Source organism: Nelumbo nucifera, chromosome 2, assembly GCF_055504915.1.
Source record: "Nelumbo nucifera cultivar China Antique chromosome 2, China Antique-T2T, whole genome shotgun sequence".
Lineage (NCBI taxonomy): Eukaryota > Viridiplantae > Streptophyta > Magnoliopsida > Proteales > Nelumbonaceae > Nelumbo > Nelumbo nucifera.
In genome coordinates, this window is record NC_142650.1 from 17,702,999 (window position 1) to 17,721,823 (window position 18,825).

At 32.5% G+C, this 18,825-nt stretch overlaps 1 protein-coding gene across 1 annotated transcript; it reads right to left on the reverse strand.

Annotated features, from left to right (window-relative positions):
- Positions 1-878: 878 nt before the first annotated feature.
- On the reverse strand, positions 879-3,452 carry LOC104597325 (transcription factor MYB119-like). The gene is made up of 3 exons (XM_010258801.2): positions 2,995-3,452; positions 2,744-2,870; positions 879-1,974 (listed from the first exon to the last, which is right to left on the reverse strand). Exons 1-3 carry the CDS (start codon positions 3,450-3,452, stop codon positions 1,135-1,137), a joined length of 1,425 nt encoding a protein of 474 aa, XP_010257103.1. The 3' UTR covers positions 879-1,134.
- Positions 3,453-18,825: the final 15,373 nt, after the last annotated feature.

Here is an 18,825-nt window from a genome sequence, read left to right on the forward strand (position 1 = left end):
AGTGGTTGTTTGTGTTTTACTAGGAGCAGAAAAGGTATTTTCGTTTTTAGTTTCTTTTGATTAAATTTATTTGAATGGATATTAGGGTTAAAATTGTCATTTTCTATTTTATCTAATGAAAGGTCGATTAAGTAAATTGATCGCAAACTGTAGAGGATGTTTTAGTAAAACACAAACTATAAGGTATGTTTTAATAAATTAATGAAATTATTGGGGTGTTTTAATAAATAACCCTATTTTATATTTAAATACATTTATTATTTGTTTCATATGTATTAATTAAAAATTATTAACTTTTCAAAACTTGTGTTAACTTCTTATTCATTTTAAGCAGAATAAGATGGATTGGAATTAAATTTGAATCCGAACCAAAATCTGATGTATCGGATTTGGATCCAAGATCGGATGTGAATGTGACTGGATCCCATCCGAATTCATTTATAGAATTATAATTATGTCCTTGTTATGAATATATACAGTTAATACCATTATATTATTCTCTCTTCAAATGCCCAAGATGTCATCTCACTTCATTGCGCCAATTATTTCACAGGGCACAAGCCATGTGAGTGCCACAAAAAAAAGTGGGCTCTTCTGGCCCGGCCCGGCTCACATTATACCTATAGCCTTCCTCTCAAAAGATATATATATATATATATATATATATATATATATATATATATATATATATATATATATATATCTGAAAATCTATGATCTATGATTTCAGAAAGACATGACACGGAAAAAACTTTAATTAGTACCAAAAAAAAGAAAAAGCTTTAATTAATCAAAACCTACTCATAAATTTTGATAAATGCATTATGTCAACTTTTGTTCGAGACAAAGCATTTGTCAGAAAATACAGGGATGTTTAAGTAAGTTTCTGAGTTTCTCCTATAATAATTCTCGTCAAAGCTAGAGAGATGACTGCAGTACAACTCGACATTTAAGTATTTGTCAGAAACGCTTACTACAGAACAGAGAACCACGCTTTCTGTTCGGTCAATAATCCTACACGAGAATCACATTTCTGCGAAGATCAAACTTCAATCAATCTATAGAACAGTTATGAGACCTCCAAGTTAAGAAAAGAGTTTCCAGTAGATTCATATTCGGGACACAACGCTGCCGCTACGTATTGCTTTGAGAGAACCGAGAAGAAGAAACCATCTCTATTAAATCCATCTCTTTCTTAACATTTAAACAAGACTGTTCCATGTCCATCAGCAGGTCGATTTCTGGATTGTCAGAGAAGTAGTTCTGATCACTTGTGGAAGATGATGGAGTTGATCCATTCAGGAGACAAGCGATGTAAACATCTGAATACAGATGTGATGATGGGTTGGTGACTTCTCTTGGGATGTCATCAACATTATGATGCATGTTTGTGATTGGGACGGTAGAGGCGGAGAAACCACATTCATCCGTCTCGGCAAAGGGCAGAAGCTCATCATCAGACGACATATGTTTTTGAAGATTCCAACCATCAAACGTATCCCCTTCTGTAGAGACCACAACCGTACTATAATCAGATGGTTGTTGATAAATGCTCTCCAAGAATTCTGTTATGAAGAGCAATTCCTCGTCATATGAGCGGGCAGAATCATCTCTTGGTGTTGAGTGATCAGATGATGGTGGGTCTGGAAGTGTGACAGCATTGAATTGTCTTGATGGGTTTGTGGAGAGAGTGGAGCTAGTGAGGAGGGATGGATTGACAATGGTGGAGTTTTCTTTCATGCTCTTTCTTCTGATGTACTCTTGCAGTATAGATGACTGAGATTTTTCTCCTTGGTTTGCTGCTTTATTGATCTTTCTCCTTGAATTCTGCCTTCTTTTGGTGGCGTTCCAGTGGTTCTTTATTGCATTTTCGGTTCTTCCAGGGATTCTCTTTGCAATCTCTGCCCACTTGTTCCCTATCTTCTCATGAGCTTCAACCAACAGTTTCTCTTCTTCTTCACTCCATGTATCCTTCTACAACAAAGTTACCCAAGAAAATTTGAGAGAATAGCAAGCATAAAGCATTAATTATAAGTGGAAAGAAAAAATCAATCATAAAGCATGGTTGAATCTTGAATGCATCATAAATTGGTATATGGGATGCAAAAATAATTATCAAGTATTGATGAAGTTTTGTACTTTTGTCCAAAGAAAATTCCAAGTAAGAAATCTTAATTTATAACGTAATATAGGATGCTTTTTAGGAAAAGTTCTTCCTGTGTCACATGAAAATGAAGGCTAGCTGAACAACAACAAGCCATGAAGAAGGAACGTGATAGGAAAATAACAAAGGCTAAGTAAGGAATTCTGAGGTTTGGTATAGAAGAATCCGCAACTGAAAACCGACTTCTGGGATGTTACGACAACATATAATTTATTCTATACGGAAACATTTAATCAGCAAACAAGACAAACAAATGAAGTTCCCCTTTTTGCCTTGTTAATTAAACCAGCAAAAAGCAACAATAAAATAATAATAACAGACTAACTGAAAGGCATAAGTTTGTACATAAAGGCATCAATTTTTGTCCCAAAGTGCACAATCTATGTTATGTGTACAAGACCGGAATTCATGAAGAATTTCAGATACAGAAAACTCAGATGCAGAAAGGCCTAAAGTGAGAGACTTCTTCATCGAGACATCATGACCGGTGCAAATAAAAAAAGAAGCAGAACATGCGGACAAGAGAATTAAAGTGAATAAGCTGATCGAAGAAAAATAACGGAGAAGAGGAGAAGAAACCTTGATATCTGGGCGTAGATGATTATGCCATCGCTCTCGACACTGCTTCCCAGCCCGACCGACCAACTTCTGAGCAATCAGAGCCCATTTCTTAACACCATATTGCTTCACTAATCTGACTAATAATCTTCAGAACATGAAAAAAAAAAGAAAGAAAACATCAAAACATCAAAACCATACATAATCAAGTAAAAATTTTATAAGAAGGAACAAAGCAAACAATGTCCTCTGGAAGTCTCCGATATCATCACCTGTCTTCTTCATCTGTCCACTGTCCTTTAATTAAATTAGCAGAAGAGCCACCTTTCACTCTCTTTCCCATACATGTTGCGTTTTTCTCTCCCAGTTTCATCTCCTCTCTTACACCCTCACTGCGATTCCTATCAGGCCTATAATTAACTGAATCTCCTTCTGCAAAAAGTCCATCAATGAAGCTCATATCTTGAGTGCTGCTAGGTAATAAAACCCCGCTCGAGTAACCATCGTCGGCTGCTCTTGCTCCACCTCCACTTGGACTTGGGGACGAAAAACTCCTAAACCCATTTGCAGAGATAACCGTGTCTCGCTTTATCTTGTTTATCTCGGTGTGTTTCGGAAATAAGTCGCTTGGGCTCCATAGAAATCTGTCTATGGCAGTTAATGGCGGAAGTGGTCGTAGCGAATGAGGCTTCTTCTCTAAGAGTCCATAGCCGAAACCACCCCCTTCCATGATGACAGCTTGAGGAAAATTAAAAATCTATGCATATATAGATAGATAAAAGGGTGGTTGTTTAAGCTTACATCGGTGCTCCCCTCATTCCACGCATGTTTCCACATCATCTCAATGTGGAGACATGTGTGAAAAGCAATTACGGATTTTGCTAAAAATAAAAAGGAAGAAAGAAAAACAAAGCCTCACGGCCAACTGGCCAAGGGGCCGTTTGATAATTGCTGAGGATGCTGAACTGAAAAGCTTATTGTTTTGGCTTTTAGTGAATGATTTTTTGAGGAGGTTGTGACTTGTGAGTTACTTAATGGCTGAAACTGAAGTTGTAGATCACCATATCCTTGAAAATTTTATTATTTAATTATTTTAGCAATTAAAAGACAAAGCAACAATTCTGTCAATTAAGCAACTTCAGCCGTTACCAAACGGCCCCATCATAACAATATTTTAAAGTAAGTATCCTCTTCTCCTCATGATTCGTCCTTTATTACCTATAATTTCATAATTATGTCTTTAAATTGTTATATTTCTCTCTCAAGTCTCGATGTAGTTATTCCCCTTTAAAATATTGCTCCTTTCCCCTTTAAATTCTCTCCTAAACTTTCTCCTTTCTCACGTTTTTCTCTCCATTAACACCAAAAAAAATGTTCCTCCCTTCACATTCCCTGTGTATCCCCAACTTTTCAAATCTTCCCAATAGGTAAAAACCACAAACACTAGCACCTTCTTCATATTGAAGAAATAAAGCACTCCCCATTACTTTCTTTCACTTTTACAGTTCCACCTAAATGGATCCAGGGTTACTATGAAGCCCATTACACTCATAAACAACCATTTCAGCTCTCCGTTGGATTTGGTTCCATATTGTTAGGGGAGCAAACAGATCATCAGATCGAATTTGAATAGGGTTATATTCAAATACAAAACTATAAAAATTTGGTATATACCCAAATTCAATTTGATATATGGCATATGTTTTTAACATATGTGGATTTGATTTCAATTCATCTTATATCTGGCTTTCACTTGAAAACTTCTCCCCCTGTAAGAGAAAAGCTCGACAAACAATTTCATTAGGAACAAATTAAATATAACCATGAGCACAACCTTGCTTGCTAGAATTATTAATTAAGAGTGTTCACATTACTGTTAAGCTCCACCAAGGCTCTCTGTTTGCTAATTCAACAAAAAATTTCCAAGCCTGTTGATCCCTCTGAGAAGTGTTACCTTTTTCTGCAATTTTTTCCCGGTTGGATCTTTTCCATGGAAACCTGAATTTTGCTCTCTACCACCTCCCCCTACTTCTTTAATTGATTTTCCATTTGGCCTACCTAGAATCTGATTGGATTTTGAGTTAACAATTGCAAAACCTCACGATTGGAACTGTCTTGGACAGCATATCATTGGATCGAACAGCACATCTTATGTAAGTGTCTTTTCTAGCTAGGTGTGAACTTTCTGTTCTTTTCTTTCTAATTTGGCGGTGGTGCAAATGGAGGACCTTTAACTAATAAGTATTCATCTTTGGAGGTTGTAACGTACAATAGAGCAATAGATTATATTACCTTCTAATCTTTACCATGAACCTTGTTCGCATCTTTGGTAAAATGATTTTTTAATTTGAGTAAATGCACTTATCCCGGTAGGTGTTTCTTGGGAAACACTTATCCAAATAAGAGCACTTATTAATGTTCGATTAGGATAACAAACCTTACGAGCCAACTTCATTAGACTCAAACTCAGTTTGTCTAACAAACGAGTCTACATATCTCAAATAAGTCGTGAAAAGTTCAATTCATGTTTACCCCCGATGACTAGATTTCCAGTTTAGAGAGAGAGGATGATTGTATTGGGCTGTTAGTAGCATTGCACCTATATAATTATAAAACATTGAAAAAAAAAAGAAAGGTATGTATATGTATATACTTGAGTGGATGATGTGAGTGGCCACATTAATAATCCTGTAGTCCAAACTGCCTCTATATGTATCATCTTTTTTTCTTTTTCTTTTTTTTTTTCTGTAGGACAACACTCATTACACTAGCTGATCATTGGACAACAATCTGATAAGAGCACTAAAGTCATGATAATTTTTTCATATCCTGTGTCCAATTTTGACATAGAGGACTTCAGAGTGAGGATGAGAACCAGATACCTGTTTGGAATTGCTACAGCATCTGGGCTTTGATTAAAGATCTGATCTGGTTAGGCCTAATTTTGGTCTGGGCTGGATTAGGTTCATGTAAGGGTGTTAATGGATCAGGTTTGGGTTAGAATTGTCAAATCAAAATCAATTTGAATTGGTTGGACAGACCAATAAGACATTGAATTGGACAAATTTATCCTTAATGATCCAAAGTATGAATTAGATTGAATTGGACCTGGTCTATGTGTGATGGATTAATATTGGATTTGGTCAGATTGAACAAATATCTGATCAATTAACAGAAGATACAAGTAGGGTGTCAATGGACCAGGTGTGGGATGAACCCAATCTAAATTAAAACCAACTTGAACAGATTGAAAAGTATCGACATTGAATTGTACCTTCAAATTTTCATTGGATTTGATTTGATCTGGTCCATCTGGAATGAATTCATATTGGAAATGGTCGGCTTAGAGTAATATCCATCCGGTCCATTAATAGCTCTAGGTTCATGTATAATTTAAATGCATGATAAATGTATAATATTTAAACAATTTTAATGTATAAGAACATGGATAGATTAAATTTACAGTAAGAAGGAGCACCAATGGTCGAGTATAGTCCGCATATTCCAAATGGATAAAGGGAAGGATGGAGGGCAAGGGATCCTCTAGGCTCTCATACACTCCTCTCCTTTTAAAATGTCCATATAAGGGTACTCTCATGCATGAGATCAAATTTGACCGCTAACTAGAAAAGTGACGAGGCCAAATTTGACCGCCAACCAAAGCTAGCCATATGGTTCTGAGATTGAATAAGGGTGCTCTCATGCACATGTTCCTCAGGCCAGTTCGGAAAAACATCTCTAGATTAGAACTTCTTGATGAGCATAGAACCTCCCCTATAAGTAAGTGAGATTTCTTATTGACGCAATTCAAATATGAAGAGAAAATACAAAAAAAGAATGCTCAAAGAAAAAAGAAGAAGAAGAAGAAGAAAATTGGATGGAATTTCATTAATCGGAAATGGCTTACAATATGAGGCAATAAGGTTGAGTCTCATTCACCCAAAGAATAAGGGACTCATTCATCCAAAGAAAGGCTTCTCTTAACTCTCAAATTTCAAAACAAAAGCAAGGAACTTGATATTATAAGGCATTATATAGAGAATAAAACTAATTGTTGGAACATTAAATGGGAAACTAACTATTATAACATTAAATGAAAAAATAACTGTTAGAAGTTATTGAAACTTTTAATGAACTAACTTTTAAAACCCATTAACCAATATAGCTGTTAAAAGCCCATTAGTGAGTTCAAATGTAGGCTCATTTGCCTTTTCTTTAAAATGATATAGTGATTCTCAGGGCATGAACTTGCACTGCATCACTTATGATATGGTATGTACACTTTAGCCCGGCTTGGCTTTCATACCTTGTTCTTTTATTTTCCTCTTTGGTCACTTTAGCCCCGCTTGGCTTTCATACCTTGTTATTTTATTTTCCTCTTTGGTCCAACCTCCTCAACCCAGTCTATTGTCTCTTCATCCATTTATTGACTTAGTAAGTGTCAAAGGGTTCTTCCTGGGACACTCCTCAAAGGACCTCTGATTTTGCGGGTAGTGCAAACCTTTTTGGAAACAACCAAATTCGTCCAACTTCTCTTTGGCTCATCTGACTTCCGATTTTGTTCTCTTTAATCTATTATCAAATTCAACAGCAACAAAAACAAAAAATAAAATAAATAAAATAATGCCACTTGCCCAATAAAAATTATTTCTAACAAATGAATAGTTTTATACTAAGAGCCCATATGACTTAGAGGAATAGGGATTTGGAATCGGAATCAGAATGGGCCATTTCGATTCCAACTGTTTGTTTGGGTGAAATTGGAACCTTATTCCAAATTCTTGGTGGAATGGCATTTCTCCATTCCCCCTCCTTTGAGAATAAAATCTCATTCTAGTTGAGTCTAATTCCCATTCACATTTCTGTCTGAACCAAATAAACTATGGAAGTATACCATTCCAATTCCGATTCCGATTATGAAGGATTTTGATTATAATTCCAACTATAAACCAAACGGACCCTAAAATATAAATATCAATTATCTTCTCTTATCGGTTCAAACCCACCCAATTGATTTTGGGTGATTATAGATCGGGCTAGGTTTAGCATTGAGAATACCCTGGGCCCATGTTTGGCTAAGACCACACCTCAGGCCTGAAAGATATATAAGCCCAAGCTGGGCCCTACACAGGCTTGAGCTAGACTTGTAAATGCAAATATGTTGAATCAAATAATATGTAATATACTACATGATAAGATATGTATAAAATGTTCATTAAGCTTTACAGACCATATAGGATCTGGTTAGGAGTTGATTCTCTACATTTATTCATCATTTCTGGACTTTAATCATAGACAGCACATTTTTTTTAATGAGTCCTAAGTTGTTTGTAAGGCAAATAAAACCAAGAGTTGCTTATTGTCGTCTGTTAGATAGAAATTATATTTGTGTAAGCAGATATAGGAAAAAATGGCTTTGGAGTGTTGACTGTTAGATAAAAATTATAGGCCCAAATTGTAGTGTACCACGTCCGAAATTTTTTAGGCTGTGTTTGGAAGAGGTGTAAAACTTTATCATCGATTTAGTTTTGTTGATGTTTGTTTGGAGTGTAAATCAAGATCGATGTAAAATTTTACTACGATTCAGATTTATAAGTATTTAGATGGAGTAGAATTTTATATCGTAAATCAATGTAAAATGTTACTTATGATGAGATTTTATAACGATTATCGATGTAAAAATTACGGATAAAATCAATGTAAAAACTACATTGATAAACATATTTAATGATTCAGATTTTCAAACAGTTTGGTGTAAAATGTTATCAATATACTTTTACATTAATGAATGATGTTTTACACCGCTTCCAAACACATCCTTAATTATGTGGCCAAACGACTGCAATACCACGTACAAAATTCCCCGGCTGCTGCTCCCAAAACCATTCCTTGGTTTGAGTTTGGAAGGAGTAGTTGCCGATTATTAATGGCGATATAAAACAGACGTTTGCTCAAATTCTAAAACAAAAAGAAATTATTTGATCCTTAGCTTCTGTTGCCTCGAACAAAGACCGAGTTGGAAAAACAGAAGAATTTTGATATTGATCATGTGATGCCCATAACAGCATGTACCACCACTCTATATTTCAGTAGACATAAGGCAGCAAAAATTTATTACAACCAAGTACATGGTTATAGAATTACTCATCAATATATATATAGAACCAGGGGGAATAGATCCTCCGTGCTGAAAAAACCACCCTCGATTGAGGTTCCCTTTACCTTGGAGTCAAATTCCTCATTTATTGTAAACCAGACAAGGGATGGATTCATTGAAAACAGAAGAGGGTATGATGATAGCATTTCTTGAGAGGTATCTCATGAGCAACCCTATTACTATTGGCTCTCCTACCTACTAATGTAAATAAAAGGGATAATTAATACAAATTAGGTGCTGAGAAATTTGATATTGTGCACAAATCGAAATCATTACGCCGGTTTTGATAGGGATTAAAGCAGTTGTCTCAACTCTCTGATAGCCTCTGTGATAAAAACCAAAATGGCACTTTAGTAAAACACCAAAGAGCTCAATAATGACCCAGCATAGCAGACGTCCAAAGATGGCTTATTTCTCAAAGACTGACAACTTCTGTGTGTTTTGTATTCAAAACAAGAAGCCCTATTTATAGGTGTGGGCTTTGTTTAACGTTAAGAAAAAGATTACTGTTAGAGGAATTCCAACAGTTACCAAGTCAGTTTGGTTTTAGCATTAGTTGGACCTGTTCTGCCTGTTGGATCAATCACAAGTGTCCACTAGATAGGATTAGGTGCCAGAAAATTTTCAATTATCTAGACCTTGCCAAGCAAATTATGCTGACATGATAATAGTTTATTCAATAATAAAACAAATAATCACAGTTAAGAATAAAGTATAAAAACATTTTTACCCATTGATGTAGGCTATGCCATCGGCCACAAGATTTATCATTACATCAAAAGGTTATTCCAATCACTCGTATCAACACTCTCAACTTGCATTTGCAGCTACAACGACGATCACTCCCACCCTTTTATCAGTTGTTTCTATATTAACTAATTTGCTGTGCTTCATAAAGCCCGTGGACGACTTGGTCCATAGTGCCCCGGCAACACACTTCTGCAAGAGGTTGTGACCCTAGTGATAACCAGTCAACACACTTCTGCAACCAGCTTTGATTGTTTATGCTGACATTGTATTGATGCTTATAATTTTGTACCGGTCATACTATTTTGCCCTGGTTACGATCCCCATAAAATCAGGTGATTTTGCCAACACAGAACAAAGTTGGAACTTGCAGAGAAATTTTCATCTTCTTGTTTCAACTTGTATCAGTAGACTGTTAACTTCTCTTTTCTCAACTTTTTTATGGTTGAATAGTTTCAACGAGAACATACTAGTTAAACAGGTGTTCAACAAAAACCCTAAAACTTTTAGAGTTGGATATGATTCATAAGGAAGCTGAAATTAAGCCAAACTGATGACCCTAATGAGGAAAAATATGATGATCCAAATAAGACCCTAATTCAAGAGATGAGATTGGAGCTTAGAGGTAGATGATCAAGACCCATGAGAATGTCAGGAATGTGGATATTACAGCAGGCCGTAACAAGTTGCCACTCTACATTTATACATTTATACAGTAGAGTGGTTGCATCTCAAACGTACATTTATATGTTTGTGATTCAAGTTTGCGTGGTCCCATTCTAAATACATGTGTGTATCTCTGATATAGGATAGAAAGAAAATATCAGGCTAATAAGCATTAAACTATTAATGAAGAAACACAGAATCCTTTGAAAATAGTGTTAAATGAGCTGGGGAGCGAAGATGGGACTCATCTACAAAACCAATTCACACTCTCTTTGACTTCTGTATATAAATAAGAAAGAAGCACACATACCAAAACATCCATCATGCATGCATCTGTATAAATTTTACAAAATCCTTTTCATCTATATCTTTACTACTTTAAAAAGTACCAATAGCCTCATTAATATTTCTGAATTTTTTTGGGGACAAAATTTATTCTTTCATATTTAAATTTATTGATAAAAATGAGGGCAAAAGGGTAATTAATTATTAATATTAAATGAGTTGAAAAGATACAATTATAAGATATTCAATGCATTCAATTTCTTCTCATTAAATCCAACACTTAAGGTATTAATTTGCATTCACCTTCATTGAATCATATATTTAAGGCATTTTTATTTCTTCTCATCATCTACTTTAAAAAGCACAAATAGCCTCATTAATATTTCTGAAATTTTTTTAGGACAAAATTTATCCTTCCATATTTAAATTTATTGATAAAAAAATGAGGGCAAAAGGGCAATCAATTATTAATATTAAATGAGCTGAAAAGATACAATTATAAAATATTCAATGCATTCAATTTCTTCTCGTTAAATCCAACACTTAAGGTATTAATTTGCATTCACCATCATTGGATCATATATTTAAGGCATTTTTATTTCTTCTCATCATTTACTTTAAAAAGCACGAATAGCCTCATTAATATTTCTGGAATTTTTTGAGGACAAAATTTATCCTTCCATATTTAAATTTATTGATAAAAAATGAGGGCAAAAGGGTAATCAATTATTAATATTAAATGAGTTGAAAAGATACAATTATAAAATATTCAATGCATTCAATTTCTTCTCGTTAAATTCAACACTTAAGGTATTAATTTGCATTCACCTTCATTGAATCATATATTTAAGGCAATTTTATTTCTTCCCATCATTAAATTCTATTAATTAAATCCATTCATAATAAATTAATAAATCCAATAACATAAAACATACTTTTAAATCTACCTAAAAATAGCGGTTTCATCTAGGCAGTGGTAAGAAATTAAACCATTTTGGGCTAAATGGGTCAATCCATATTGTCATAATTAAATAATAAAATGGAAGAAAAAAAGATAAAATGAAAAAAATATAGAAATTAAAAAAATTAAAAACATTTTTAACATCATATATTTGACATATTAAAAAATAATAAGTATGATAAATAAGAAATGATTTTCTTAATTATGGAAATGGAATGTCAAATTTAAAAATAATTAGAAATAAAACTATTTTCCTATTCTCTCTCATTAAATCTCATATTAACGTATATTCTCTTATTAAATCCACAAAATTAATTTTAATATTATTAAAATAAATAGTTTAAAAAAATTTGAAAACAAAACAATTTTCTTCCCTCCCAATGGTGGGTAAGGAATTCAACCATTTTGGGTCAAATGAGTTAATAAATAATTTTATAATTAAATAATACAAAAATTAAATATATAAAATATATAATACAAAAAATAAAAAGAATTTGATATATCTAATATTGAATATCCATTATAATAAACAAAAATATGTATGAAATGTAAGAAGTAATTTTATTAATGATGAAAATGGAATGCCAAAGTTAAAATCAACCTATAAATGAAATGATGTCATAGTCAAATAATAAAATTATTAAAAATAAAAATAATTGGCCACATATCTAATGTTGTATATTCATAAAAATAAATATTGGGTACATCTCTAATATTATACATTCATTATCAATGATGGAAATGTAATATAAAATTTAGTGTCAACCTAGAAATCAAATTATTTTCCTTTTTGGGTTGTGGGTTAGTGGTTTGGGTCAAATGAATTAACCGATGATATGATAGCCAAATAATAAATCCTTAAAAAATAAAAAAGTATAAGTAATTAAAAGAATATATTAAAACTTATATATTAATTATGTCAAACAAAAATTAAATAAGATAAGTAAAAATTATTTATATGATATAGATGATATATGATTTTAAAAATCTGAAAGTAAAGCTATTTTCTTATCTAGATAGTGGGTTAATGACCCAACTTTTCAAAAAAAACTCATGATGTCAAATTGAATAATAAATATTTAGAAAATATAGAACACAAACAATGAAAACGTACAAAGTTCTATCGCATTTGAGAACATTTACAATGTTATATATTCATCATAATAAATAAAAATATTTGTTAAAATAAAATTTATTTTTATTATGAAAAATGGAATAATAATAATAATAATAATAATAATAATAATAATAATAATAATAATAATAATAATAATAATAATAGTAATAATAATTGTTATTGTAATTTAAAATTTCCACATGCAATGCACATGCACATTTACTACAAGCATTTGAGTTTATTTTTAATCATATTCTTACTTTTGTTAGTTTTCATTTCTTATCTTAATTATGATATATCTAAAATTCAAGTAATTAATATGAAAAAAATTTCTCACATGCAATGCACATGCTTATTTACTAGTTATATATAAAAGTGTGAAACTTTTTTAGACTAAAATTACCTCTATTTCTTTATTTGATAAAGGGTATAAAAGTCATTGTATTTAATTCATCTCTAATTGTAAGGGTTGAAAATATAACTTTAATTATTACTTTCCACCTCATTTAATCCCCTCTCATTAAGCCTTATATATAAGATATTAAATCCAATTTTCTCTTATTAAATCCTATATTTTTAAGTTAATTTTCGTTAATAAATGCTACCAATTAGATCTATGTCAATATTTTTAACAATATAAACCAATATATTTTAAAACTGACTCAAAAACAAAACCATTCTTTATCCAATTGATGGCTAAGAAATTCAACCATCTGAATCAAATTGATCAACCTATGAAGTCATAGTTAGGTAATAAAATTTCTAAATAGAAATAAATATAGCGATTTACGAAAAAAGACACATTTATGATAATTTTATTAATCAAATTAAAAAAATAAATGTAATAAACAATAATTATTATTATTGATAAAGACAATGAAATAATTTAGAACTGACCAAAAATGAAATCTAAAAAATAATAATAAATAGTTCAACTTTTGGGTTAAATGTGTTAACCTTTAATGCAATAAATAAATTTAACAAAATATAAAAATAAAAAAAATAAAAAAATACATAAATTTTGCAAAAAAAAAAGCATTTAGGCACTTGTGTATAATATCATGTATTTATCGTACTTAACAAAAAGTATGTGTGACATATTAGAATTATTTTTACACACAAAAATACAAAAAAAAATATAGAATTATAGATGTGCTCAAAAAATTGAACACATCTATAATTCTATATTTACACTACTATTAAAAATATGAATAAGATTGTGGAACTTTTTTTTGACTAAAATCAAGGTTTTAAAAACTGATCCATAAATAAAATCACTTTGCAAGGTTTTTAAAACCTAACCAAACAACAAATCGTTTAGGGGCCCAGTTCCCGAGTCGAACGGTCTAACCGTTTGAACCAAATGGGCAGCCCGTTCTAACAAAAAATAATAAAATAAAAATGACCAAAAATTGTTGTTTGGGTTGGCAATTTGAACGGTTTGATCGCCCAAGTCAGCACTTCGCTAACCAAATCAATGGTTTTTGGACGAAAGACAGTTCTAGGGTGAAACAGAACCAGTCAAGTGGCCAATTTTCGGTTTTTCCAGTCCGATCGTCTGGTCCGATCCGGTTTTGAAAACATTATGGCTTTATCTTCCGGTTTTTGGGTCAGTGGTTCAACCATCCAATTTGAGTGGGTCAAACTGATAAGATATAAAATATAATGTAACTTTTTATTTTAAACATTAGATTAGGATTAGGTTAAAGTCCACTACATATATACATTATTATGAGAGGGGAGTATAGGACTTCGAGAAGGAGGCATCTAGTTAAAGTTGAGAAGTGAGAAAAAAGAAAGAGAAGAAGAAGAAGAAGAAGACCATGTTCACCAATCCTTGTTGCAAAACCGTTTTGCCTTGAGAAGAAGAAGAAGAAGAAGAATGAACCACCGCCGATGGCTATCTCCATATTCATCATTACCACCACTACAACATTGTTTTCCCTCTTCTTACATCCCTCTCATTTCTCTCAAATCCTAGATATTTTGCTTTATTGGTGTATCTTAGATTTTAATATAAGATCAGTGTTTAATCTCTCATCTCTTGCATCGTTTTTTAGATTTATTCATTAGAGTTGCAATTTTTTGGTTATTACAACTTAAAAAGAATCACAAAAATGAGAAAATTCAAAATCAAAATGGAAAAACTAAAAGCCCTCAGTAATTTTGGCCATAGGGAATAATCGAACAAGATTATGAGCTATGAAATTTTCTTTTTCAATTTTTTTATTTTATAATTTTTATTTTTAAATAAATAAAAAATTTGGAATTAGTTTGAAAGCAACCTGAGAACCAATAATTGGGTTACATTTTAATGGTTAGACCATCTGGGTCAACGATTCTGACCATTTCAATGGTTTTTTTGTAAAGTAGCAGTTTAGGGCCAAAACGGAACCGGTGACCTGACCGTTGACCGGTTCCTGGGCCAAATGGTTTGATCTTTGGTCTGGTCCAACCTTTAAAACATTAGTTAAAATACTCATTTTTGAATTTAGTCCATATTTAATTGTAAGGTTTAAATTGTAAATTGAACTATGAATTTTCACTTCATTCAATTCCCTTTATTTAAATCTTACATTTTTTAATAAATAAAGAAAAGAAAAAAATACACCAAAAAGATAAAACATTACAAAAAGAAGAGTCTAGCCAAACAAGTACACCTTTCAAAAAGAAGAGTCTAATCTATACTACCTATAAAGGAGCGAATGCCCCTTCTTTCTGGAATTTTCACTGGATGTTTTTTACCCCCCTTTGTCTAAGCATATAGTGGGCATAAAGAGGGCATATATGTCCTTTACTCTCACTTCAGAAACTGCCAACTTATAACCATATAAGAAAAGGTCTACTAAAGAATCTTTATGACAAGAATGTCATGGGGATCAAAAAGAGAAATAATGCATATAGTCCCCACACTTTATTATCAAAAGATAGATAAGGCTTAAATAAACATAACAAATGCATGAAGTATGAAACAAAACAAATCTACCTTCATCGAAGGCACTGCCATGTACAAATGCACGTACACGTTTACTAGTCTGCAGTCATATCTCATAACAACGTCTACTCCTCTTAAACCTCTATATTATGACTCTTACTCTGTAGTTAGTTCCCTTCAGGCCCCAACCCAGCTTCAAACTACTCAAAGTTGTTTCTACAAATATATATATATGAAAAAAAAAAAAAAGAAGAAGAAGAAACTACCCAAGTTGTTTCTACACTATTCGCTTTGCTATTGCAATAACGACACTCCTCTCACAAGGATCCATATATGTAAGAATGGCATCCATTCAAGGTTTACATTGAGATTGACTAGGCCCAGACAAGGACCCAGGTATGTAGGTCTTTGGTAAAAGCTGTTTTTGGGCTCAATTATAGGGCCAGACAAGGCTAGGACGATCAACTCTCAAATCTTGAATTATTTGTTTTTGGAAGGTTTGTACTTTGTAATTTGGCATTTAATCATTTAATAAAAGGAGTGTTAGAATAAGGCTATAGAATCCCCTTTATATGACAAAACAATGTAAACAAGGGGTTTTTGGTAAACTGACAGGGTTATGGTGACTTCTCCTGATCGTGCGTGCTGAATGCGACATTTATAGCCAAATGCTGAAGATTTACAGCCTGAAGTGTTTTCATAGGCCATACTAAGGTAACTTGCAGACATATTTCTAAAGAATCTTGTTGTTATTATTATTATTTTTTTTGTGTGAAAATTTAATGGAATACATCTTAGTTGACTCCAAAGAAAAAGGATGACATTCATAAATTAAATATCACAGATTTTGTTACGGAAATCATTTTAGGGGGTGTTGGCCAATAATCCAATATGTAGGATTTTGTTTTCTTGCTTAAATAAAAGTAATTGTCACGCCAACAAAAAACAAAATGACAATTATTTTTATTTTTTAAAAAAAAATAATAAAAAAAAGCTTACATAATGGGTGACCTCTGGAATGGCACATAATAAATGGTTGGAACTAGTGACTACATATTTATATATTCAATTAACTAAATGTTGGAGCATGTAAAAGCATTACAGGGATGATGGGCTGGGCAACAAACTAGACTTTGGGAAAGTAGATAGATGGGGTGGTTGTTGTCCTCACAACCTCTCACAATACATTCTTCCCGCAGTATGTTGGAAACATCTGCCCAACTGGATTGAATACATCCACTATAAAGTGGGAAATCCTGACCCTGACCTGACAATGCTTTTCATCTCTTTGCCTAAATCTGGAGCGTGTTCAATTTTCCCATTGACATTGTGCAGGTAAACACTAGGGTCATCACATTTCATAGATGAAAAAATTCGGTCGAATATTTATTCTCTGATTTTTTTATCAAAAAACATATCAATGATTTTCTAATTAAGGCAGAAAGTTTGCAAAAAATTCCTCTTGGCTTGAAGAGACATTATACTTGCACATCATAAACATTAAACCCTAATTTAATTCAAAAACTTGAGGACAAGGGCAGGCAGGTCAGGCCCTCACCCCCTGGGCCCTGGGCTGATTTTGATGGGCCCTACATACCCCATTTGCACCCCCTTTGTGGCTTGTGGGGCGCTAGACCACCCTAGGCCTAAACCAGGATGGTGGCAGTGGGTACTCCCAAGTCCACTCATTGCAGTGCGCTCCAGCACGTTAACACGTAGGCGTTCTAAGAGCCTATAGTGAAAAAACACGTAATTCATTCACGTATGCGAGCGAGACAACTACAAGTGGGCATACCATATACCGTATACCGTAGACGTTTGGGGGTCCCTCTGATCAAGTAATTATGTATTTATATGCCCTTGATGATCATCATCATTCATCCAAGTAGGTACATCAGTAAGGCATGTACTCAGATCAAATTGTGGGTCTTACTGAGCACGTAAACCAATGGTTAGAAGCACGGCGATACGTTTGAGGAGTCTATTAATTTGAGTTTGATCCCATGATATTATGACAAAACAATAAATAAATAAATAAAAGCAAGGATTGTGACAAATATTATTTGTTTTTATACTTTTAAAAGGCTAAACAAGATTTTATTTTATTTATTAGAAGTACAACCTGGTACATAAAAAAAAAAAAAAAGGAATTTCTCTCAATCTAGGTTCTTGGAGATAATATAGAATAATTGGTGACCCGACATGATTTAATAAATAATATTTACAAGTGGTGGGTGATAGTGATAAGCCGATCATTGGTCACCGTTGCTTCAATTCAATTCACACTTTTTCTGTCTATTCTTCTCGATTTAAATTTACAGCGAGTCAGCTAGTAGGGATACAGTTGAGGAAAGTAGACGGTATAGACTTTGATCCACTTTGGTCTGGTTCACGATTTTGTATGTCATATTTCAAATTTACATGTACAAGAATCTTTAAATGTTATTTCACCTTCCAAAATTAAAAATTATATTAATAGGTGGAATTCTACATATACTATATTCCATAATTATAATTTTATATAAAGACAGTACTACTAATTTTTATAATGATTGGGGAGTTTCAACTTGTATAAAAGATATTTTACCTTTTTTATGATACAGCTGATTATTTTTGGGTGTTTATTACCCAGCATCTTGTATTTTATTTAATCAATTATATATAATTAGTGAATGCTTTGTAAAATATAGAAATTATTTAAAATTTTAAAAATAGTGTTGATGCAATAGAAATTAAATTTAAAAAATATTGAGAAAATATTTTCTTTTATATATTACTTAGTTATAATATTAGATTCTAAGATAAAAAAAAAAGATTATGTATATGTTTTACTTGAATCTTATTATAAAAATATGGGAATTGATATTAGAACAAAAAAGATGAAGTTAAAAACTTGTTATTTTAAATGTATAATATATATGAATGATAAATCTTAAGACATAAGATAATTTGTATAGGCTCTACTAGGGGTGGCAATTGGTTGGGTTGGGTTTTGGTTGAGTTTCAACCCAACCCATCCAACCCGCCAACCCATTAATGATTTAGTTATATAAAATTAAATGGGTTGGGTTCAACCCAAACCTGCTTTTAACCCAATCCAACCTGCCCAAATCCCTTAATCTTATATTTATGGACTTAAAAAACAATCTCTCTCTTAAGAAATAAGTTGGTTGTAGTTTGGTGGTTATTGTAGTTATTATTTATATAAGTGATGAAGGTTGAAATCACATTACAT